General features: G+C 56.8%; 1 protein-coding gene across 1 annotated transcript in view; it reads left to right on the forward strand.

Annotated features, from left to right (window-relative positions):
• FER1L5 (fer-1 like family member 5) overlaps nucleotides 1-24,267 on the forward strand; it is a gene marked incomplete at its 5' end in the record, with an annotated part of 48,912 nt that extends 24,645 nt beyond the window's left edge. Inside the window, 36 exon segments of the mRNA XM_082643009.1 lie at nucleotides 5,334-5,458; nucleotides 6,291-6,391; nucleotides 7,087-7,264; nucleotides 7,340-7,495; nucleotides 8,469-8,597; nucleotides 9,761-9,924; nucleotides 10,250-10,364; nucleotides 11,393-11,495; nucleotides 12,041-12,204; nucleotides 12,303-12,585; nucleotides 12,895-12,972; nucleotides 13,861-14,042; nucleotides 14,589-14,779; nucleotides 15,075-15,167; nucleotides 15,456-15,603; nucleotides 15,850-15,938; nucleotides 16,129-16,363; nucleotides 16,444-16,606; nucleotides 16,759-16,784; nucleotides 17,566-17,616; nucleotides 17,753-17,857; nucleotides 18,181-18,300; nucleotides 18,794-18,955; nucleotides 19,196-19,287; nucleotides 19,690-19,860; nucleotides 20,062-20,166; nucleotides 20,168-20,208; nucleotides 20,428-20,567; nucleotides 21,733-21,821; nucleotides 22,081-22,176; nucleotides 22,343-22,484; nucleotides 22,717-22,816; nucleotides 22,892-23,085; nucleotides 23,274-23,383; nucleotides 23,671-23,818; nucleotides 23,928-24,267. Of these exon segments, the coding sequence (XP_082499135.1) occupies nucleotides 5,334-5,458; nucleotides 6,291-6,391; nucleotides 7,087-7,264; nucleotides 7,340-7,495; nucleotides 8,469-8,597; nucleotides 9,761-9,924; nucleotides 10,250-10,364; nucleotides 11,393-11,495; nucleotides 12,041-12,204; nucleotides 12,303-12,585; nucleotides 12,895-12,972; nucleotides 13,861-14,042; nucleotides 14,589-14,779; nucleotides 15,075-15,167; nucleotides 15,456-15,603; nucleotides 15,850-15,938; nucleotides 16,129-16,363; nucleotides 16,444-16,606; nucleotides 16,759-16,784; nucleotides 17,566-17,616; nucleotides 17,753-17,857; nucleotides 18,181-18,300; nucleotides 18,794-18,955; nucleotides 19,196-19,287; nucleotides 19,690-19,860; nucleotides 20,062-20,166; nucleotides 20,168-20,208; nucleotides 20,428-20,567; nucleotides 21,733-21,821; nucleotides 22,081-22,176; nucleotides 22,343-22,484; nucleotides 22,717-22,816; nucleotides 22,892-23,085; nucleotides 23,274-23,383; nucleotides 23,671-23,818; nucleotides 23,928-24,155 (4,817 nt within the window). The 3' untranslated portion in view covers nucleotides 24,156-24,267.
• Nucleotides 24,268-24,773: the final 506 nt, after the last annotated feature.

Below are 24,773 nucleotides of genomic sequence, written 5' to 3' on the forward strand. Positions count from 1 at the left end.
ACTACTCTGAACCTCCCCCATCCAGCCATGTGGCTACCATCCACGACTCACCTGCCCACCTTCCATCCATCCTGGAATCCACTTATCCACACATTCATCCATTCAACTACCACCCATCCACTAACCCAATCATCCAACCAACCACCCATCCACCCATCCATCCTTTCATCCAATGTATACTCATTGGACACTTCTATGGGGCACTATAAGTTTCTCGAAGTGCAGTCCCTAGGCCAGCCCCATCAGCATCACCTGGGAACTGATAGAAATGCATATTCTTGGCTTCACCCCACACCTACAGAAGCAGAAAACAGAACAGCAATCTGTGTTTCAACAAGCCCTCCAGGTGACTGGGATGCATGCTAAAGTTTGAGAACCACTTCTCTAGAGGAACACAATCTCACTTTCATCTTTGTCAGCTTCACCCTCTCATTACCCATGAAGGGCTTCCCATGCATCCCCCTTGTCTGCCTGTTTTTTTTTTGTTTTTTTTTTTGCATGCAGGCTCAGCGGCCATGGCTCACGGGCCCAGCCGCTCCGCCGCATGTGGGATCTTCCCGGACCGGGGCACGAACCTGTGTCCCCTGCATTGGCAGGCAGACTCTCAACCACTGTGCCACCAGGGAAGCCCCTTAATGGTGTCTTTTGAAGTGCAAACATTTTCAATTGGCTGAAGTTCAATTTTTTTTTCTTTTATCGTGTCATATCTAAGAACTCTTTGCCCAACCCAGGATCATGAAGATTTTCTCCAATTTTTCCTTCTAAAATGTTTTAGTTTTAATTCTTACATTTATCTGTATCATTCATTTTGAATTAATTGGCATACGGGTATCCAATTTTTCAAGCACCATTTGTTAAAAGGACTATCCTTTTGCCATGTGAGTTTTTTTTAATTATATTTTTAAATATTCTGTTCCATTGTTCAGGTTTTCTACTTCGGGGTCTCCACTGATGGGCTTAATAATTCTCCTTGGTTTTCTTCTGTATCTGTCATTTTCTCCCTGATCCTTTTTGGCTCTTTATTTCCATCTTATTTTGGTCGCTTTTCTTATTTCTGTGCCTCTCACTGGATTGTCTGCAGAGTCTAATGTCCCTTGGGCTTCCTTTCATGTGGTCTTCCTTCCTGTGATGTTTTTGGTTTTTTTCTATTCGTTTTCTGAGTTTTGCCAGCTCACATGTCCTTGTCTGAGTCCCGAGTTCGTTCTGGGGGTGTATTTTTGCTGGCACGTTCTGCACTCGGCTCCCATCAAGCCGTGACTCTCTCTGTCTGTCTTGTTATTCATTCCACGCAGGTGACTTCTGCCACCCTTTAATATTTGCAGCTCCTAGGGCACTCACAGTTGCTTTTGGCAGCCCTTATGTGTATTTTGAGCCTGCAGATTATATCTGTCTCCTTGTTTTGCTGAAAATGGAGTTATTTTCCTTCTCCTTGTTGCTTTTGTATGCTCTCCAAGAGTAGAAGAAGAAAATTGCTGTCTTGTATCAGCACGCTCATATCTGAGAGCCCCAGTCATAGATCTCTGCTTATTTATCATTCCAGTGATTCACTCAGTGCCAGGGTCTGAAACTGGCATCTTTTCAACAATTCAGGATAATTATAAAATACTTTCTCTTTGAAAATTACCTCTTCCCCTTTTCTTTCCTAGCTCTCTCTCGAATTCACTCTATCCTCTGTGGAACTTCTCATTCTGTTCTGCACATTTTAAAATCTTTTGGGACTTCCCTGGTGGCGCAGTGGTTAAGAATCCACCTGTTAACTCAGGGGACACAGGTTCGAGCCCTGGTCCAGGAAGATCCCACATGCCGCAGAGCAACTTAGCCCGTGCGCCACAACTACTGAACCTGCGCTCTAGAGCCCGTGAGCCACAACTACTGAGCCCTAGTGCCACAACTACTGAAGCCCATGTGCCTAGAGCCTGTGCTCTGCAATAAGAGAAGCCACCACACTGAGAAGTCCAGGCACCACAACGAAGAGTAGCCCCTGCTCACCGCAGCTAGAGAAAGCCCATGCGCAGCAACAAAGACCCAGTGCAGCCAAGAAAGAAAGAAAGAAAGAAAGAAAGAAAAGAAAGCTACTAAATCTGGTCCATTTAATATGGACCATTAAAAAAAAAACTTTCTTCTACGTTTTTCATCTCTCTGGGCTGCATTCTGCATAATTTCTTCTAGATTTTTCAGGAGAGGCCTTAGGTAATCCACCATTCTATTAAAAACTTCTGGCAGATCCCTCTCCCTCTCCCTCACTTCATCCTTCTCCATAGCATTTTCCACCACTTGACACACTGTATTTTATGTATGTTGCCTTTTTTGCTCCCACTATTTTCTTAAATTCTTGAGTAAACTTTTGACTCAAGTATAACACATCTATGGAAGAGTACACAAACCAAAGCGTCCAGCTGAATGAACTATCGCAAGGCAAACATACCCACATAACAACATGCAGACCACGAAACAAAGTCCCAACATCCCAGAGGCCCCTTGAGCCCCTCAATCCCCCTCTACCAAGGGCTGCTATCCCTCTCCTAACTGCCAGTTGGTTTTGCCTGGTTTTTAACGTTATATAAAAGAAATCCTATAGTGTGTATTGTTTTGTGCCTGGCTTCTTTTGCTCATCATTTTACTTGTGACATGCATTCACAAACCTAGATGCTGTTGGCTGTAGTTGTGGCTCGTTCATCTTCATTGCTGTATAGTATTCCATTGTGCAAATGCCGTAATTTATTTATGGCTTCTACTGCTGAAGGAGATTTTGGTGGTTGCTAACTTTGGACTGTTATGAGTAATGCCACTGTGAACACTTTTCTTTTGATAATGCTGTTCTATGCCTTCCTGTTGGTTGTATACCTAGGAGCAGAATTGCTGGGGTAGAGGGTATGTATATTGCTTCTTAGCTGCTCGTTTTCTTGGAACTTTATCTGTGGGAATCCTTTGGGACTTGACCCAAATTTCATGCTCCAGTGAGGATTTGTCTTTGCCTCCTCTAGTTACCTGGGGCATTGCCAACCAGAGACTGCGTCAAGTTTTCTCCAGACGGTGCAGGTGGCATGAGTGCAGAATGCAACCTGCATGAGGCCCCACTTGTGGTTACAAATTTTCGGGAAAATTCCTGCCCCTCTACCCGGAGCCACGCTGGAGATGGGCGAGTTTCCTTACTGTCTTCTTCCGTGTGGTGGATTCTTTCTCACTGATTGAGGGCTTAGGGTTTGCAGTGCCAGCTCTGCATAGCAGACTAGTTTGCTCAGGCTGCCATCAGAATGTACCGCAAATTGGGCGGCTTATAACAACACGAATGAGTTATCTCACAGTTCTGGAGGCTAGACGTCTGAAATCAAGGTGTTGGTGGGTTGCTTCCTTCTGATGGACCCGGGGGAGAATCTCTTCCACGCCTCTCTCCCAGCTCCTGCGTGTTACCTGCCATCTTCGGTGCTCCTTGGCATGTAGATGTATCACTGCATCTCTGCCTCCATCTCCACACAGCATTCTGCCTCTGTCTCTGTGTCTCTACAGCCCTGTCATCTCTCTGTCCCTCTCCTCTGCTTATAAGGACACCAGTCATTATGGGTTAAGGGTCCAACCTAGTCCAGTACGATCTCGTCTTACCTAATTACAGCTGCAATGACCCTATTTCCAAATAAGGTCACATGCAAAGGTAGCAGGGATTGGGACTTCAGCATAGTTTTATAGGGGATGCAATTCCACCCATGTCACATGGGGTGTCCTGTTAGACTGCCCACCCCGGGCAGTGCTCGGCTCTCTCTCCTGGGCCCTGGCAGTCGTCAAAGAGAAGAACCGGTTCTCCAAGATTTGCCAGAAACTAAGAGGAGAAAAGTCTGCTTTGCTTCCGCTTGCCTCACAGACTTTCTGCTTTTACTTTATTTTTGGTTTCTGTGGATTTCTTGCTTTTATCTCAACCCAGCAATACATCTCATAAAAAGAATTCCTTGGGAATTCCCTGGTGGTCCAGTGGTTAGGACTCTGTGCTTTCACTCTCATGGGTCTGGGTTCGATCCCTGGTCGGGGAACTAAAATCCCGCAAGGCACACAGTGTGGCCAAAAAAAAAAAAAAAAAAGGTTCCTTTATGCTTCACCTAGCTTTTCCCCCCTTTTCTTTTTTTAAATTTATTTATTTATTTTTTGGCCACGATGGGTCTTTGTTGAGGCATGCGGGCTTCTCATTGCGGTGGCTTCTCTTGTTTCGGAGCACGGGCTCTAGAGTGCATCCTCAGTAGTTGTGGCGCACGGGCTTAGCTGCTCCGCGGCATGTGGGATCTTCCCGGACCAGGGCTCGAATCCGTGTCCCCTGCATTGGCGGGCGGATTCTTTTTTTTTTTTTTGCTTCATCTGTTTTTGCTGAACCACCTTATATTTTTTTTAACATTTTTATTGGAGTATAATTGCTTTACAATGGTGTGTTAGTTTCTGCTTTATAACTAAGTGAATCAGTTATACATATACATATGTTCCCATATCTCTTCCCTCTTGCGTCTCCCTCCCTCCCACCCTCCCTATCCCACCCCTCTAGGTGGTCACAAAGCACGGAGCTGACCTCCCTGTGCTATGCGGTTGCTTCCCACTAGCTATCTACTTTACGTTTGGTAGTGTATATATGTCCGTGCCACTCTCTCACTTTGTCACAGCTTACCCTTCCCCCTCCCCGTATCCTCAAGTCCATTCTCTAGTAGGTCTGTGCCTTTATTCCCGTCTTGGCAGGCGGATTCTTAACCACTGCTCCACCAGGGAAGTCCCCCGCTCTTTTCAATAAGGATCATGGCCAGGAGGCCCGGCCTGCCAAGCCCATCATTGGCTTTTGTCCACGCTCGCTCCTCTGCACGGCAGGCCCTTCATGTCAGATGTCTGCCCACGTCAACCAAACCCTGGGGCTCCCGAACCCAGGACCCACTCCTCCTGTGCCTACCCACCACCCAGAAGGAAGACCCTACCTCAGGGCAGGCCCCTGGCCTTGACATCTTGCCTGAGTTAGGGGCACGGGCTCTGGAACTGAATGCCTGCGTTATACCACCTGGTTGTGCCACCACAGGGAAACTACTTCCAATCACTAGCCTGGGTTTTCCCACCTGTAAACTGGGGACTCTGTAAGGCTGTGTGACACTGAGCACAGGGAATGCTCCGGCCAGCCGGCTGTGCTCATCAAAGCGCATCCATCCTGGACTGGCCTGCAGCCCACCTTCCAGTAGGAGGGGTCCAGTGAGGATGCTTAGCAGATCCTAGAGGAATGAAGTAGCCCAAGAAAGGTCCTCTGAGGGGACACAGTGAGGGAACACTGTCCTTCAGACCTCCAGCCCCCATCCCCTGCTCGTGTCTCTGTGTCTCAGGGAACATCTACCATTATGTGCCCTGGTACAACACCAAGCCCGTTGTGGCCGTGACCTCCTACTGGGAGGACGTCAGCTTCCACATGAACTGCCTCAACCTCCTCCAGTTCACTCGGGACCGCCTGGTGAGTGGGGTGGGGGTGGGGGATGGGGTGGTGGTACAGGGAAGGACCCGGGTCATTGATGGGAGACTTGGGAAAATGAACCGCAGTCTTAGGAACCCGGTCACTCAGCTCTCTCATGCAATCCACACCAACTGAGACGGACGTGCCAGACACAGGCACTGAAGTCACAACGATGGGTAGACACAGTCTTCGCCAGCAGGGAAGTCGGATATGCAAATAGGCGGTATGCAGTGCAGCAGGGCTGCGGTGGAGATGCAGGAGAACCATGGGGGCAGAGAGATTGGGGCGGGGGAGAGAGGAGAGTCAGAGGAGGTGTTCAAAAAGGAGATGACATTGGGGCAGAGTCTTGCTGGGGGCAGTGGTGGGGTGCAGAGAAGGGAACGACAGGCAGAGCCATGGTGATAGGAAGTTCGGGGGTGGTGGGGGCCTGGAGGTGACGTGGAAAGAAGGCCAGGGAAGCTGGGAAGGGTCCGATCACAAAAGGTCTTCGTGTCGGTTAAGGAAGGAAGCTGCAGAGCAGTTGTAGGCAGGAGAGCCACCCGATGCCCCCGCCTCAGATACGACTTTCTCGCACCGATAGAAAGGGAGCCCAGCGTCAGGGCCCTGTAACCTCTTCACGGTCCCACCCTGTCCTGGCTCCTTCCCGCCACCCCTTGGGAGGGTGGGTGGGAATCCTAGCCTTGCAAGGGCGTGTGACCGCTTCGGACTGACATCCCCAGGTTACCCCTCAAATGTCCCCAAGTCCTGGCTGAAACCATCTTGGGCCAATCAGCCCTGCAGCCTGTCCTGAGGGAGCCCCATGCTCACTTGCCACTTCTCTCCTGCTGAGCAGAAAGCCAATCTGGACACCCTGAAATCCATGAGGAATCCAAGGGACCTGGCTCTGCTTCCCCAGTGGGAGAAACTGCTGAGGGAGCTGATGGAGGACTGCAAGTAGGGGCGGTGGGCCCCTCACCCGGGGCTGGGGCTGAGCCAGATCAGGCTCACACAGGGTCTGGGGCGCAGACAGGACCCTACAGAACAGCCCTCACCGCCACCCTTCCGCACCCCTGCCTCCGCAGGAAATATGAGCTCTGCGCAGATCTCTCCCCAAACCACAGAGCCGCTTCTCTCCCATTCAGGGACCCCCAAAATGGCCCTGACTTCCCCACCCATCACTGTTGCCCCCACACCCATGCCTGGTGCTCCCCCCAAACCAGCCTCCCCGTTGTCCAGACAAGCCCGGCACCGTCCCGGCCCGCACCTTTTCCCCTGCCGCTCCTTCTATCCACAAGGCCCTCTTTGGGGTTCTGCCTGTTCTGCTCCTCCTGGCCCGGCAGCCCACTTGGCTCCTCCCCACTCCCGCCGGGTTTGGTTGGCCCCTGTCTCACAGCTCACACCTCTGTCCACGAGGAGGTCCTGAGCACGGGCCTGGCACACTACAGGGGCTGGGAGGATGGGAAGGGGAAGGGTGAGGGCCCAGGGGCCAGGACCGCAGTGAGTGGGCTTCCTAAGGAGGGTGGGCAGGGCTCCCCGGGTCAGGCCAGCAGGCGTGGGGCAGGATCTTGGGTCTAGGAAGGGCACTGAGGCTGGGCAGGATGGTGAGCAAGGGACATGGTCAGCTCCCGCCCTCCCGGTCCTGGCCACAGGTACCCACTGCCCTGCATGACTGATCAGCCCAAAGCAACCGACCTGGACAAGAAGAGGTGGCAGCTCCGCAGCCTCCTTCTGCAGGAGCTGGCCCGGAAGGCCAAGGAAGCCCAGCCCAGGGACATGGTGGCCACTGTAGAGGGCTGGCTGTACCGCCTTAATGCCGTGCTCCCTGAGGTGGGTGCTGGACACTCCGGCCGGCAGCGGGCCTTGGAGCCGGCCACGTGGGCCTGACGCTCTCCCATCCGGCAGCCCCAGATGAACCTCCCGGACGTGATGATCTGGCTGATGTCCCGGGAGCAGCGAGTGGCCTATGCACAGGTGCCCACCCACACCATCCTGTTCTCCCGGACTAGGACCCGGCACTCCGGCAGGTTCTGTGGGAAGACACAGACCCTCTTCCTGCAGGTGGGGAGGCCAGGGGTCCTCAGGGGAGGAGAGGGCCCAGGACGTCCCAAGGGAGAAGCCCTGAACCCCCCCGCCCCGGGCAGCCCCCATGAGCTTCCCAAGGGCATGCCCACTTCCTCTCTGTCAGGCCCTTTACCAGGTGAAATAGGGTTTAAACAGTTCTCCAGAGGAAGGCGGGGGCCTGGGATCATCAGCATGTGGCCGACACCAAGTCCATGCCACCCATAAGTATTCCTCAAATTTGTCCCCTCCATCATCCTGATGCTTCACTTGGTCCTGTCCCTGTCCTGTCTCCCGTGGACCACGATTGGCTGCTATCTACATATTTAATACCTATAAGGTTTGGGTGCCAGCCCCTCATATCAGACACAATCCATAAATAAGGCTGACTGACCACAAGTCCCCTGCCCTGAAGATGGCCCTGTGCTTCCAGCCCTCCCCCTGGGAGGCAGGTGGGGGACACTGCCTCCGTCTCGAAGATGTCCCTGGCTCCCTACTGCCCTTTCTGCCATGGTGGAAGGGCCCACCTGAGTCCTTCTCATCCTGCAAGAATCACTGAGACTTGAATCCTGGCTCTACCACTCACTGGCTTGTGTGAGCCGGAGCCAACTCCTGACCGTGTCTGGCCTCAGCCTGCTCCTCTGTGAAATGGGCCTGGCGATAATGATGCCTGCCTTGTGGTGGTGTGTGAGGATCAGAGCACTTAGCACGTTGCCTGGCACATAGCAAGCATCATTGTCAATGGCACCATCAGCACCAGTCCTCCCTGGAGCATTCCCAGGTTCCCCAGAGGCACTGACCCTCTCCCCCAACAACCCGTACCAGCCTCTGTTATGGCCATCACCCAGCTCAGTGTGAGGCCCCTGCTCCCAGGGCTCAGGGTGAAGGGGCTGGTGTGTGTGCCCCTCCCTCACCCGCACCCCTGCCCCTGGGGGCCTGCACCCCCATGGTTGTTGACCTGCCTCTGGCTCAGTACCCAGAGGGTGAAGGAAAGGACACGCTCCCGGCCCAGCTCCGGGTCTGCATGTGGCTCGGCAACGTGACCGACAGCAAGGATCTGCTGCTGCTCCGCCAGGGCGAAGTGGTCGTGTCCGCGGAGACGGTGAGCGGGGCCCCGGGTGGGGCCGGCGGGAGGGTGACCCGGCAACAGCCCAGCTCCGAAGGTGGAGAAGAACATCACTGGCAGAATCTGAGAACCATGAAAGGGGCTTGAGAGAGGTGGCAGAAACTAAAGAGGTCCCCTGTTGACAAGCCATGGGCTGTGGTGACAGGAGAGCAGCTGAATGGTCCCCTGGGGCTGGTCACTCTCACCCAGATGGAGGTTTATTGGGAGTTTCTCCCAATTAGTTCAGGATGTGTGAGGTGAGCAAGGCTCGGACTGCTTGCAGGGGGGTCTCGTCCATCATCAGCGTGACAGCCCGGGACCCCTGCCGACCCCAGCTGGGTCCTGCAGGCCAGCCTGGTGGTCCCGGGGAGGGGGAGGCCTGGGACAGTCAGAGGAGCCGGAAATGAGGCATGTTCCCTTAGAACTGTAAACCCAGGAGGTGTGTGAGCAGCCGGCCAGAGGCCGCTCTGCAATCAGAGGAGGGGAGGACGTGGCTCAGGCGAAGGTCCTGAGAACAGAAGAGAAATAAGTTTTGAGTTTCGGGCTTTTTAACTTACTTTGTCAAAACGTTTTCATGGTTCCTAAGTTGCATGTTGTGGATAGATTGTAGAACTTGGAGGTGCTGAGACAGAGAGGGATTTAGGATGAGTGTGTGCCCAGAAGGGGAATGTGGGAGAAAGGTCCAGAGGCAGCAAAGACGGGGCAGTGGTGGAGCAGGACCAGGTTCCCCAGGGTCAGCAGTGACACAGGGCAGACAGGTCACATCGCAGGCACCACCAGGCTCTAACACAGGCATCCACCCCCCTCCACTCCTCGAGAGCTGAGCCGCCTGGGGTAGAGGTGACCTTTGAGCCTTAGTCTCCTCACCTGTGAAATGGGAGTGTGCAGCTGAAAGGGGATAGTTCATGTAATGCCCTTGGCATGGGCCCAGCCACAGTGAGCACTTGATGAGTGGCAGCTGTCTGTGCTGATTGACAGCGGGGGCAGTGCCGTCCCGTTACAAGCGACAACGCAGCTCCTGCCCCTGGGCAGGTGCCACATGGCCCTCTGCCTGACTACCACATTTCTGGGAGGTGCCTACAGCCCAGAGTGGGGGGCCTAGGGCCGGTGCTGGGTATGCTGGGGGTGGCAGCAGGCACTGATGGACTCCCCTCCCCCAGTACGAGAACCAGGCCAAGCATAAGGACCAGTGGGGACAGCAGTGGCTGCAGCACTGCCCCAGCTTCTCGGACGTCATGGGGCACAAGGCCCTCCTCAAGGAGGATTTCAAGGAGCCCCATGGATGGCACTGGCAGGGGCCACGGACAGTGGAACCTCAGCGGAGGTAAGGCTGGGATGCGGGACCCGGAGCCTGTGTGCCCCTGGACAGGCAGCACTGGAGCTGACACTTCTTTTTACCCAGGAGGGCCAGTAGGCAGCAGCCCAGAGAGGCGGGCACACAGCCACTGCAGCCTGGTCCCGGGGGCTGGGGTGCATAGGACAGGGGGACCTGCCCACCACCCTACCCTGCATGCCAGGCCCCGCTGCCCAGCCTTGCCCAGAGCAGGTGGGGCTGCCAGGTACGGCAGCGCTCAGCCAACAGAGGAGGACCCCAGGGGCCTGTTAGCTCAGGGAGATATGCTGGGAACTTGGGGTCTCACTGCCCCCAGGCTCCTCCTGGACACAGACATCAACAAGAGCCAGGTGCTGGAGGAGGTGTACGAGAACCAGCACCGGGATGCCACGGGGGCGTGGGTGCCTGCCGCCATCCCCAACACAGACGCGGTGAGCGGGGGGGCAAGCGATTCAACCAGGGGGGCACCTTGGAAGCTGGGGTGTCTGAGTGGAAAGAGCACTGGATCAGGCGTTGCCATCTGAGCCCTGCTCCCTGGTGTGACCTTGGGTGAGCGCTGATGGGGTTTGTATCCCAAGGTGGTGGGGAGAGGTCCCCTAAATGGGACTGGAAGAACGACAGAGTGGGCACCTTTCCTTCCCCCTTCCGAAGGTGGCGCTTTTACCCAGAATTCAGTAAGGAACTGAACTTTGAATTTTGTTTCTTTTTTTCTGGCTGCACCGCACGGCATGCGGGATCTTAGTTCCCCGACCAGGGATCGAACCTGGGCCTCCAGCCATGGAAGCGTGGAGCCCTAACCACTGGACCACAGGGGAATTCCTGATCTTTTTTTTTTTTTTCTGTACACGGCTTCTCACTTTGTGGCCTTTCCCATTGCGGAGCACAGGCTCCGGACGTGCAGGCTCAGCAGCCATGGCTCACGGGCCCAGCTGCTCCGCGGCATGTGGGATCTTCCCGGACCGGGGCACGAACCCGTGTCCCCTGCATCAGCAGGCGGACTCTCAACCACTGCACCACCAGGGAAGCCCTTGTTTCATTTTTAACGAACTTAAATTTAAGGAGCCCCAGGAGGCTGGTGGCCACTGATTGTACAGTGAGGTTTAACCCATCTGTCACGCACGCTGGTCTCCCCTTCCCAAGAGCCTCCTTGGGCGGGCAGCAGCGTCCAGCTGAGATTCAGTCACACTATTTTGCTTTCACAGTCTTTTGTATGGTTGTTTCCTATTTATGGTGAGTGGTTCCACTGACACTGCTTATATAAAGTTTCCTTTAAAAAATACACGTACGGTTCGGAAAGGCAAGCCAGTAAAAGTGTATTAAGTGAACACGTGGGTGGCATCAGATGTAAAAAGAGCGGTCTGATGTAAAAAGAGCGGTCTGCTCCTGGGGGCTGGAGGCCACAATGGCTGTAGTAGGCGAGCAAGACGGCCCTTGGCCCACCCTCTCTGTCCACGCACAGAATGGAGAACCCGTGGAGGCCTGGGAGAATGTGACGTGCCCCCAAGGCTGGCACGCGAAGAAGAACTGGGCTGTGGAGCTGAATCACGTGGTGGACAATGAGGGTCAGTCCTCTGGGCAGCGGCTAAGGGCGGCAGGGCCTGGAACTGAAAGTAGCCAGGCTGTCAGGTGGGGTAGGCCTGCATTCCTGGGGGTCCTCAGTCTCCGGAGAGCAGGGCCTCCACCCTTGCCACAGACGTGGGCCCCAGCTTTAAGACAGGGCAGGTGCTACGCGCCTCCCGAGCACGTGAACTGGGGTCACGTCCAGAGCCTGGTTCACCCCAGGTGGCTCCAGGGAAGGGGCGGTGGGCTGGGAGTCGGAAGACCTGGGCTCAAGATGCAGCCTCTTCTGCTTACGGGCTGTGTGACCTTGTGCGGGTCCCAGGACGCCTGTGAGCCTCACCTTCCTTGTCTGTAAGATGGGCAGTTGAGCCCAGGCCACCCGGGTGACGCAGTGTGACCACACCTTCCTTTCTGGCTGGAGAGACCTGGACGTGAGGGACAGCACTGTCCCCTCGGCCTGCCCTTCCGGGGCTTATATCTCAGGCCTGTCCGAGCCCCCGAGCCTGTGGGCCCCTGGGCACCCACGGGCTGTGTCCTGGTCCCTCAGGCGGGGAGTACGGAGTGGGCATCCCGCCCTCGGGGCTGCCCCAGGTCTGGAACTCGGTGGAGAAGACCTACTACTCCTGCCGCCGCCGGCGCTGGGCGCACGTGCGCTACCGGAACCACAGGAGGCTGAGCCACGAGCAGGAGGCCCTGTCCTTCCTGCAGCTGGTGAGGGGCCGCCTGGTCAGGGACCTGGTGGGACCATGGGTGGGACCCACCCTCGGCCAGGTGAGAGGGCGACTCAGCTCTCCCCGCAGCACCACCCCAGCCTGGCTGAGGACGAGGCAGGCTGGGAGTACGGCGTCTTCGGCTCCAAGTTCCACCTGAACCCTCAGCCCCAGAGCCGGTTCCGTCGCCGCCGCTGGCACTGCAGGCTGGCCCCCAACAAGGTCAAAGGCATTGCACCCATATTCCTCCTGGAAGGATCCTTGGTAAAGCCCCAGTGGGCTGGGTGTCTCTTCCCTGCAACCCCACCTCCGGAGCCAGGGCCCCCTGGTGCGCCAGGCAAACAGAGACGCCCCGTGTGGCCAGATGCACTGACCACTGCAGGTGGGGGGACCTGGGCTCCGGAGCCACATCCTCAGGCTTTGGATGGGGAGAAGGGTGACCTGGGCCTGGGCTGGGGGAGACAGGAAAGGCACCTGTGAGCCTCAGGGAGTCTGTCCTGGGCAGAGTCTAGATATGAAACAACAAGCTAAGAGGGAAGCGGACATGGTGTCGTCGACACGGAGACTGGACAGAATCAGGAGCTCCTGGAGGGCTCCCCCAGAGATCACCCAGCCCCTGAGGGCAGGGAGCAGGGGGCATGGGGTGGGGATCCTGGGGGCGGGTGGCGGACACAGCTCCTCTCTTACCCAGAGCCCCACTACTACCAGCTCTTCTGCTACATCTACCAGGCCCGGAACCTGATGTCCAACCACATCCAGACATTCCAGGGTAGGCGTGGGCACCACTTCTCCCCCAGCCCCTCCATGGGGCCACCCAGCAGTATAAAGGGTGTGGCGAGGAGGGGGTGACACACATGCAGACCCCTGCCCCCAGCAGCTCATGGCCCTGGTTTGGGGAAAAGACACAAGAACAAGGAATACAAGGCAGGACCGCTCTTGAGGTGTGTCCCCAACACTGTGGAATCAAGACAGGGAGGCTTCATCCCACTGGAGGCCACTTAGCTGAGCCTAGAAGAGGAAGGAGGAGTTTGCTGGGCCTTGACAAGGAAGAGGGAGGATGAGACACAAAGGCGAGAGAGAGGATGACACGCTTGGGAACCACTTGTCCCTTGTGCTGGACAGAAGATGAGGGGTGGGGAGGAGGGGTGGCAATTTCTAGCCCTGTGTGGAGGCCCCATGGGAGGTTTCAGGTGAGTCACGTGCTCCTGCCCTGGGCTGGCAGTGGCCCTGTTTGTTGGGAGCCAGACTGTTGGATGAGGGGGCTGAGCCAGGGCAGTGGGTGTCTGCTGGGAGCTGTGTCTACTGGGCATCAGCACCCTCGTCGAGAGGGCCTTGTGATGTTCCTTGATGCCAAGGCCACTTGCTGATGCTGTGCAAGGGCAGCCACGTGTAGCCTGGTCCCCAGAACCGCTCCAGAGGAGCCGCCGGGCCCTCTGCGTCTGTGACAGCTAGGCCCCAACCATGATGGTATAAGGGGCCTCTAGCTATAAGCCCATGTGCTCTGTGGCTTACTGTGAGATGGCCTTCTGGGGAGCTGGAGTGGCTGTGGCTGTCTGGCCTGAGCCTCCCCGGGTACCCAGTCCAGTGGCGGCAGCAGCCAGAAGAGAGGAGAGCCTCACTCGGCAGCTCAAAGGCACGGCTCTCCTTCCACCCACAGCGCCCTTCATTTGGTTGGTCTTCTTGAACCACAGCCAGTGCACCCAAACCCTGAAGAGCTCTGCGGCCCCTACGTGGGCCCAGACGCTCATCTTCCAGCACCTCCTCCTGTACGAGAACCCCCAGGACACCAAAGAGAGACCGCCACTTGTGGTGGTGGAACTGTGGCAGCGGGACCCCCAGGTAAGGTGGGCTGGGCTGGGAAGAGCTCTGAGAAGTTTTTAATGTATTTTTTTTGGTCGTGCCGTGTGGCATGCCGGGTCTTAGTTCCCAGACCAGGGATGGAAACTGTGCCCACTGCAGTGGAAGCACAGAGTCCTAACTACTGGACCGCCAGGGAATTCCGTGAGGAGCTTTTATTTTATTATTATTATTTTTTGCGGTACGTGGGCCTCTCACTGTTGTGGCCTCTCCCGGTGCGGAGCACAGGCTCTGGACACGCAGGCTCAGCGGCCATGGCTCACGGGCCCAGCCGCCCCGCAGCATGTGGGATCTTCCTGGACCGGGGCGCGAACCCACGTCCCCTGCATCGGCAGGCGGACTCTCAACTACTGCGCCACCAGGGAAGCCCAGGAGCTTTTATTTTAGAGGAGAATATTCAGAAAGTGCTCCAGCGGGACCTGATTCGCAGAGCACATCGCATTGATCCTAGAGTTGTCAGAATCCCAGGAGGAGCCAGACCCCTGCCAGCCTGGCCTCCATGTTTTGTGAACTTCCCCTTCCCTCCAGGGCAATGAGAGCTTGTGGGGACGGAGCATGTGGTCACCGGTGGTCTGGCTGGATGTCCAAAACCGGATCCTGCCCCCTATGAGGTGGCACCCCCTTGTAAAAGGGTTGGAGGAGGAAGAGGGCGAGATCTTGGCATCCTGTGAGCTGATCCTCGAGACTGAGGTGCCGGGAGAGAGGGCCCGGCTGGGAGTGTGGTGCTCAGTGCGCTCACCCTGCCCCACTCCCCTGCCACGTTTCCACAGGCAGCGGCCCCCAACCGCAGCCCCTCAGCAAAGTCCTGGGGCCCAGGAACAAGAACACTGGGCTGGGAGGTGCCAGCCTGGCCAATCTCTCCCTAACTCCCCTGCCAGCTTCTGCCCATAGGGCTCCGGGGCTGCCGCAGTTGAGCCTCTTAGGGTCCTGCTTGCATGGCGGGGGGGACAGTAGGACCAGCCCAACAGGGCCTCAGGCTCCCTGCTCTCCCACCTCATCCCTTCAGAGTCTCAGACAGCAGCTGCCAATCTTAAGTGTTCCCTGGAAGAATGGGATCTACATCCTGCCCAAGAGCATCCAGCCCAAGCTAAGGAAATGGCTACTGAGGTGATGAAACGTGGAGCAGGGCGGGTGGGCAGGGCGCAAGCCACCCCCAGAGCAGTCGAGCACCACGGTGTGCTCTCTGCTGACCCTCTTGGGCCTCCTGCCTACCTGCTCCAAAGCTTGGACCCCGAGAAGATACCATGTGAGAGATGGAGGGAGACAGGAGAGAAATGAAGTTCTGATAGAACATTTAGAAGTATTTTAATGCAAACCTCTGCAGTGGGTCGTAAGGGCTTTAGCATTCATTACCTACCGGATGTAAGCCTCATGAGGGCCCTGTGCAAAAAGTAGGGACGACCTTCCAGAGACGGAAATTCAGGCTCTGAGAAACAACACATCCACGCACAGTGACACACGGGCTCAGTGGCAGCGCCAGAGTTTAGGCCCGGCCCTGCCTGACTCCAAATGCCAGGATGTTTCTCTGAAACCTCTTCTGAAAGTAGCATGGAGGCCCCCAGGTCAGAACCTACGTGCCCTGCCACAAACCTGGCAAAGACCGGAAGATGGTCAGGTCCTCCCGGCACTGGAGCCAAGATCAGACCACCTGGCTGGTTTCCACTCTGGCCCTGAGGCGGCCCAATGAGTAGGGTGTGGACAGCTCCTGGGGTACCCAGTGTTTGTCTGTTGAGAGTGAGATCCCAGGGTGCTGGCTCGCTGACTGGCCGTGGAGTCCTGTGGGATCCAGGTCAGCCACGAGCTGGACAGCACCGAGGTGCCCAAGAACCCTGGGGCGCTCCAGCTGCTGCGGGCCTGGGAGGCAGCCGGCAGCGGGAAGTCAGCCCTGAGAGAGATGATTAGAAGCCAGACGGGCAGCAGGGGAGGAAGGGCAATACCTAATGGGCACCTCCCTCGTGGAGGAGCAACAACAGCGTCCAGCCCTGGAGGACTCATCCCTCACAGGACAGGAGGCCTGGGTGAGCCTTCAGACTCTGCCTTCACCCAGCCTCATGCCCTGGCCCTGCAGGCCCCCTGGGGCCCCACTGCTCCCAGGCCAGGACCCCATCAGAGGGGCCGCCTGCCCCTTTCCCCACCCTCCCTCCCTGTTCTGGCGGATGCTGGTCTGGAGCCTTCGGAACATGAAGCGGGTGCGTTCGCCCCGGCTCCTGGTGGAATGCTGGGAAGAGTCCGTGCAGACAGAGCCCATCAGGGACTTCCAGACCAATCCCAACTTCACCCAGTCAGCCCTCTTCCTCACGCTGGTGAGAAGGCGTTGGGCCAGGGCTGGGGCAGCCCCGGCTCGTGGGAAGCTTCACGCTCTGGCCTCTCCTTGCGGCTGCAGTACGTGCCTACGGATGAGGCCTTCGCGCTGCCCCTGGTGCTAAAGGTGGTGGACAACCAGGACTTCGGCCAGGAGACCGTGGTGGGTCAGGCCAACGTTGACTCCCTACAGCCCTACTTCTGTGACCCCTGGGCTGAGGACTACATGCCCCCACGGCCTCCAAGTACGGCCCTTTCTCCTTGCCCCTCCCCAGACCTCACCAACAAGCTGGCACTGGGACTGGCCAAGGCCCGGGCTGTCCTGCCGGGTTGGTGGCCCTCCCCACCCCCACTTCTCCCTTCTCCTGAGACTCATGACTGTGCTTTCTCCACACAGTGCTGTCCGTGAAGAAGTACCAGGAGGTGAGTAAAGGGCTGGAGGCCCCGTGCCATTTAGAGGAAACAGCCCTTGTGCCTGAGGAGGGTACAGATTAAACAGGGTTCCGATATCCACGCCCCCAGCGTGAGGCCTGCTTGTTCACGAGAGCTCGAAAGCAGTGATCTCAACCTGGACTGCACATCAGAACTGCCCGAGAGTTTTTAAAAATCCTGAGGGACGTCCCTGGAGGCCCAGTAGTTAGGACTCCGCGCTTCCACTGCAGGGGGGATGGGTTCGATCCCTGGCCGGGGAGCTACGACCCCACGTGCTGCACAGCCCGCCCCACCAAAAAAATGGCTTCTGACCAGTTGCTGGGGGTAGGAACCAGAAGCAGCAATTATTTTATTCAAGCCCAAACCACCTACGCCCCACCCCCGCCCCAGGTGATTCCAGTGTTTCCGAAGTTCAGAACTGCTGCTCTAGAGCAGCACCTGTCAACCTCGAATGCACAGGAATCCTTTGGCAGCTTGAGCAGAAGCAGGTTCAGCTTCAGGAAGCCTAGGGTGGGGCTTGAGGCTCTGAAAGTCTGAGCCCTTCCAGAGTTAAGTGTGGAGCTGTGGGCAAGGAGAACCAAGCACTGACCTGACCCTCCTTCTCGGCCCCAGTCCTATGTCTGAGGATCCCTGAATTAAAAAGCCTCTGTGAAGGGCAAGGGAGGCAGGGAAGGAAGCCGTGGCCTCGAACGCCTTCTGATCTCGGAAGTCAGGGGCGGTGGGCGGACTGGGCGGCCAGGCCTTGCCTTGCTCACCCGCAATCATTTTTCAGCTCCTAGGTTACCTTTATGAAAAGTTCTGGCTCAAGTCCAGCAAAGCTGAGGTGATGTAGGCTCAGCCCCGGGGAATAAGGAACAAGTCCAGGCAGCTCAGGGAGGTGGCACAGCAGGACTCCGGGCAGAGGAAGGCCACTGTGCCTTCTCCCCAAGGGCCAAAATGCCCCTCCTCCTCACTGCCAGGATGAATACGACCAGGAAGTGGACTGGTTGAGCAAGCTGTTCTGGGCCACAGGAGATGCTCCCCAGTACCTAAAGTACAAGTACAAAGAGTATCACACCCTGAAGGTTTGCAGGCCCCTACGAGGGGAGACTGATGAAGGATGGAGAAAATCTGCGGGGAGAGGCTGACAAACCCAGCCCCGAGTCCTTGGGGAACCACCAAGTCGGGGGGTGGCTTCCTCGTCTTTTCACAAGACGCCTGGCCACGCCGCCACAGGCCACACCCTTTCAGGAACCAGGGCTGCCCACCAGCAGCAGCTCTGCTGACCCCGGGACAGATGCTCTGGGGCGAGACCTGGGTGGCCCCTCAACCCCCTGATCCTAGGAGTGGTCCCCTCAAGCCCTGGCCAGCTCCCCGCCACAGCCGGGTCCCACACGCCCTCCCACAGGTATACGACTGCGAGCTGGAGGCCGTGCCAGCCTTCCAAGGCCTGCAGGACTTCTGCCAGACTTTCAAACTCTACCAAGAATGGCCCAAGCTGGACAGCCCTGTGGTAGGGGAGTTCAAGGTGCGTGTCCCAGCCCTGCCTAGCTGCACCTGTCACCTCGTGCCCCTTCTGTCCAGGGAAGACTCTGATAGGAGTGCTGGTTCTATACGCTCGGCATGAGGATGGGGCACGGAGGGCTTGACAGTCTTGGGAGTGGGGGGCAGAGGCTGACCTCTGCAGGGACTCAGGGTGGCATCACCCAACGCAGGAAGGGCGAGGGCTTCTCAGTCCCAGCTCGGGCCTGTGCTGCTCTCGGAGGCCCGAGAGCCTTCGAAAACAAGTGCGGACACCGAGGGATGGGTGGGGGTGGAACAAGACCTCCCTTCAGCGGAAAACAACAACGCAGTCCCTGCAGAGCATCTCTGTGGCACGTGCCCCTACCCGTCCTCACAGGCTGCGTCCCTGCCATCCTCAACACAACCCACTCTCCTGACCTTGGACCAGGGGCACCTCCTGGAGGGCTCTACTGAGCCAGGCCAGAGGCCAATACCTTCCCTCCCCAACACACACACAGGGCCAATTCCGGGTCTACCCTTTTCCTGAGAATCCAGAAGCCCCCAAGCCCCCTCGCCAGTTCCTGCCTTGGCCTAAGAAAGAGGACTTCCCTCAGCAGTGCTTGGTGTGGGTGTACGTGGTGCGAGCAGTCAACCTGCAGCCCCAAGATACCAATGGCCTGGTAACGAGCAGCCCTGAACCGCAGCGCTCATCTTCCCCAGCCCCCCCAGCCCGGGCACCCCCTCCCCTCACCCTACACCCCAGCATCCCAGAGCTCCCTCAGGCTGACACCCAGACTGCCAGCTTCCCACAGGCCCCATCTGGTACAAGGGGCTCCTTTCTGCCCCACTCCCACCCTCCCTGACCAACCTGGGCTGACTCTCCATTTCCTGTCCTTTTCTCACGTCTGTCTGAACCCCAGTGTGACCCTTACGTGATCCTGAAACTGGGAGAGACAAAGCTTGGCAAGCGGGACAAGTACCAGCCCAACACTCTGGACCCCATCTTTGGCGTGTGAGATGCCCCAACGCACCCAGTCCCACATCCCCGCTCTCTGTGCCGGGAGCAGTTCCAGGAGGCAGAGAACTCTCACGTTCCTTTCTAGCCTCCACGTTCCTAGCACAGTGTCCAGCAGACGGAAGATGCATCGATGGGCAGCCCAGCGCTCCCCTCCCCGCTCAAACACTTTGCCTGGGAAGGGAGCTCAGAGTCCCACCCCCCAGGCCTGTCAAAAGTTGCTCCCAGCCACGACTGAGGGATGGCTATTGGTGGACAAGAGCCATCCCAGGCTCCGCTCTCCAAATTCACCAGGGCCAAACGGGCTAGAGCACGGACACGTGTGGTTGGGATGCTGGACAGGGAGCTGTGTAGATAACATGGTCCTCGGTCTCTGTGTCTCCAACACCCTCACCCAAGGATGTTTGAAATGAGCTGCACCATCCTCCTGGAGAAGGACCTAGAGATCCAGCTATATGACTTTGACCTATTTTCACCTGATGATAAGATTGGAACCACAGTCATCGACCTTGAAAACCGACTCCTGTCCAGCTTTGGAGCTCGTTGTGGGCTCTCCAAATCCTACTGCCAGTAAGCGTGGACCTGAACCAGAGCAAGGGAGCACGGGGTGGGTGGAAGAGTAGGCCCATGGCTCCCCTCGAAGATGCCTGCATCCCAGGCTGGGGAACCAGGGCCCGTGTCCGTCTGCACCCCTGCTCCCAGCACTGGTCAGCCTGCAGCTCAAAGCAGAGGCTTCTCCAGTACCCAGATCTCCCCACCCTTTCCCCACAGGTCAGGGCCCTTCAGGTGGCGGGATCAGATGCCCCCAAGCCTGCTCTTGGAACACCACGCCAAGCAGAAAGGACTGCCTCCGCCTCTGTTCAGCCCTGAGGATGACTCTGTTTTACAATGGGAAAAAATTCAGACTGCAAAGCTTTGGTGAGAAGCACAGCACACGGCCAGAAAGCACAGAGCCGGGCCTCTGCGACAAGTGGGGCTACAGGATGGAGGAGCTGCCAGAGGGCACCCTGCCTCCCTTCTCTCCTGTAACGGATAACCAAGTCCACTGCCCAGGCTGAGGGTGGAGAAGGGGCCTACGTGGGAGACGGGAAGGCTAATGACCTCGTGATCCCCTCCTTCCACCCCCCTCCAATCTAGAGCTCAAGCCCCCTACTGCTCGCTTTTTGGGATCTAAGAAAGAACGCCTTGTGCTGTACCTCCTGCACACCCAGGGACTGGTACCTGAGCACGTGGAGACCCGCACACTGTACAGCGACAGCCAGCCGGGCATCGACCAGGTATGAGACTGGAGGGGCTGGATCAGGAGGTGGGGAAGCCCACCCATCCAGGACAAGAGGGGAAGGAGAGGCTGCGCACCCACAGATGTACATGAAAAGAAGACAGGCACGTTCTGCGCATGTTAATAAGCAAGAAGTCGCAGTGGTGTCTCTTAGAATGGAGACATTCAGAGCTGGGAAAATCACCGACGAGAAACCGAGGCCCCGTGTCAGCTGTGGAAGTGTTTCGGGGCCTTCCCCGCCGGTGCCAGCACTGCCTTAGTCTCTCCTGAGGGAGGGTAAGGAGGCAGCACCTGGGGTCAGAGTGCAGGCATCACAGCCCCGGCTCGGCTGTTAAGTGCAGGCTGTGTTTTCTCCACAGCAAGGAACCCCAAACAGGAGGAATAAAAATCCCCACAGGCACCCTAATTATCCCCTACCCTCCAGCCACCAGAACGGCTCACCTCACTCTCCACATCTCTCAAGCTGATAGCACATTCTAGATACAAAGTTCTCTACTGAGCACTTTTAAAAACCATCCTCATTAAACCTGTTTTCTCATTAAATGGGGCCAATTTCAGAAGAATAAAACTAGGTCACATGGTTTGAAGGGATCTATCTTCCACTGTTGGTAGTTCTACCCTCTTAACTCTCTGTCTCCCTTTTTCTTACCAGCTTCAACCCTTCTTTCCTAGACCTCTGTGCTTTGTGGATAGCTTGACATCCTTAGGATGTGGTTCCACAACATAAAATGACCTGGGTATCACCTAGTTTACTCTTACTCAGGGCCACTAAGGTGGCTAATAACTGCAGCCCCAATCCCATTCTGGAGCCCCATCCAGAGAGGCTGTCCAGCAGGGCCTATTAAATGGCATCAACCCTCCAGACCCCAGTTACACATGACATCCGTGCGCCACAGCCATCAGCCTCGTAGCCGTCGTATGCTCCCTGCCTTACTGCACTATTCTCCCAGCCAAAAAAAGAAACAAGTGGAAGCTGATGGGCGGTGTGCTGACTTCCGGTCTGAAGTCCATCCCACCTCCCAGATGCCTCGATACCCCACCACTCGGTGTTGGAAACACAGCCTCAGCAGACCTAGAAGCTGAGACAGGGCGCCCCCCTCCAGACCAGGATGCTGAGATTGGGGGCTGGCCAACCCCAGCCAGCTAATCCACCTCCACTCTAGGGAAAGGTGCAAATGCGGGTGGACATCTTCCCCAAGCAGCTTGGGCCTCCTGGCCCCCCATTCAACATTAGGCCCAGAAAGCCTAGAAGGTGAGTGACACCCATCTCCAGAGCAACTGCACCACTCAGCGTGGCCTTCCCAGCGTGCGGAGCACCAGTGGGCTCCAACACTGAGTCACGGTGATTCTTTTCCTCTGTTGGGAATCTGCGGAGCCTCCTTTCCCTGTGGTCCCCCAAACGCAGCATGACTTGGGTGGGCACAGAGGGCAGCCTCCCAGGCCTCTTCCCTCACCGAGGCTGCAGCTGGGGAGCTATTCCTCAGCAAAGTCTCAGAGAACAGTGGCTACAGGTATGAGCTGCGCTGCATTATCTGGAAAACTGCCCACGTGGACCTGAAGGAAAACAGTTTAAGTACCGAGAAGATGAGCAACATCTATGTCAAAGGGTGAGGGAGAGGAGCGGGGCTCCGTCAGAGTGCCCTCAGACTCGCCCAGTTCTGTCTCTCCATTTCCACCCATGCCTGGCATCTACTGGGCAGCCCTCCTCCCAGGGCTCCAGCTAGGGGTGGGGACGATCCAAGTGAACCCCAGGTGAGTGGACTTTGGCCCCAGGTGGTTATTCGGGCTGGAGAAGGACATGCAGAAGACAGATGTCCACTACCACTCCCTGACGGGGGAGGGCATCTTCAACTGGCGGTTCATCTTCACCTTGGACTACCTGGCAGCAGAGCAAGCGTGCGTCTTCAGTCAGAAGGTAACAGGCCCAGGAGCGGGATGCACTCCTCCCCCTCCCCTCAGAGCCTGCGAGCTGCACCAAGACACTTGGAATGTGGCCTTGGGTGGAACCACTCCCCGCTCCCCCCGCCCCCTCCCCGACTTTTTCCTCCTCCTCAACGGTCCATCACTGCTGGGTGATGGGCGGCTAAGTGGCCATAGGAACTCTCAGAGGAGACAGGCCCGAAATACACTCTCCTGCCATCCTCCAGGACTACATATGGAGCCTGGATCCCACGGTGATGAAGTTCCCAGCCCGGCTCATCATCCAGATCTGGGACAATAACATCATCTCCGCGGATGACTTCCTAGGTGAGACCCTGGCACAGGGCCCGTGACCACAGGACAGGGAGCTTCTTTTTGCTGATGGCCTTTCTCTGGGCTCAGGGGTCCTGGAGCTGGATTTGTCTGACATGCCCCTCCCGGCCCGGCACGCCAAGCTATGCTCCATCAGGATGATGGATGCTGACCCCAAGAGGCCTCACTTCCTCCAGTACAAGCACTGCTCCCTCTTTAAGATGAAGACTGTAAGCGGCTGGTGGCCTTGCCAGGCCCTCGATGGCGGCAAATGGCGCTTGTCGGTAGGAGCTGGGGAAGGTGCCTATCACCTAGGAACAGGGCTGACTACTGTGCTGCATAACTTGGCTCTGACAGACTCTGGGGGCCTGAGCTAAATCCCTTTCCCTCTCTGGACCCTGGGAAGAGGCCTTTAAAACTATCCTTGCTTCTGCCATCTGAGCTCAGCTCCCACCACCCATGGTGTTTCTAGGGTAAAATGAAGATGACCCTGGAGATTCTGACAGAGAAGGAAGCCTTAATCAAGGCAGCAGGAAGAGGCCAGTCGGAACCCAACCAATACCCTACACTCCATCCTCCCCTGTAAGGGTCCTGCAGGGCAAAGGCACCAAGTCTCTTCCTCGTTCACAAAGCTGAGCTGCTGGGCCTAGCAGTCTGTATGGGGGTGGTGACCGGGGAAGGAGGCTGACAAGTAAAGAGGGATAATTATCCCCCCCACCTCCCCACTCCGGCTCAATCGGGGAGAACAGCTGGGGACGGGGGAGGGCTGAAGCAGCAGTTGCTTTTTTAAAATGAAAGACCTTTGCTCTGGGTTACCTGACCTGAAGTTTCCCTCTGCCCTCCACTCTGCCATCTCTGCTCCTGCACAGACGCACCCATACCTTGCTCACGTGGCTCCGGTCACCCATTGCAAGGTTCATCCATGTTTTCTGGAAACGCTACCGCTTCAAGATCATAGCCATCTCAATCATACTGCTTATGGGGCTTCTACTGTTCAACTTTATCTATTCAGCTCCGGTGAGTGACAACCCTGGAGACAGGGGAAAAGGCACAGCTGCTCTCGGGATGACCCGAGAGAGAGCCCTCAGGTTGCTACTTCAGGCTAACTGTTACCTATTCTCTCTAGAACTATTTGGCCATGAGCTGGGTCAAGCCTGAACTTTGGCTGAATGGTCCCGTTCAAATATACGCCAATATCATCAATTCACTAAACACCAGCAACGCCAACTCTTCCAACCTCCCCATTCCCCGTCAGAACCTGAAATCTGCAACAGGCCATAAGCTGAAACTCCTCCAGGGACACATAATGCACCTGCGAGCTATTTTCCCAGAAGTTCCAGCCCCACCAGACTAATTCCCCCGTGTCTGCCGGGCTTTTCTCCTGCCCATCCACAGCACTACCCTTGGGCTTCCTACCAGTTCCTTGTTTCCGGGGTCTAGGGATATTCCGACCATTCTGTTCAGACCCCTTCCAACAAGAAGGGCAGAGTTGTAATTTTCCACTGAAATAAACAACTTTTGTAACGGAGCCACCCTGTAATTTGGGGGGGGCTCACAACACCATGAAAGGCTGAGAACGCCAGGCTCTCAGACGAGACTCACAAGGATGGGGAATGATGTCACCCTTACGCACCTCCTCGAGTCTCCAGGGACTCTTCCACTCTAAGAGACCCTGACATCACAGGAAAACAGAAGGCAAGGAAGGGCACCTGTGAGGAAGGGTGGCTCATGCGGGGTAAGCAGCCGGCCGAGGCCGCCGCTCTCACCCCTCACGTGACCAGGGGGCCCCCTCCTCTGGGACACAGCTGGGACTCCAGCGCCCAGAACGACCTTCGGCCCCACTCACGACGGGAAGCATGTTTCTAGAACAAAAGGGAAGAGCCAGGGCAGAACCTACCACGCTAGTCAGACTGTTTCCTTGCACCACACACTACTCTGAGGCCGGCCGGAGTGGGGGCACTGCATTTCACGT

The sequence above is a fragment of the Mesoplodon mirus genome (genome assembly GCF_964341445.2).
Source record: "Mesoplodon mirus genome assembly, chromosome: 14".
Lineage (NCBI taxonomy): Eukaryota > Metazoa > Chordata > Mammalia > Artiodactyla > Ziphiidae > Mesoplodon > Mesoplodon mirus.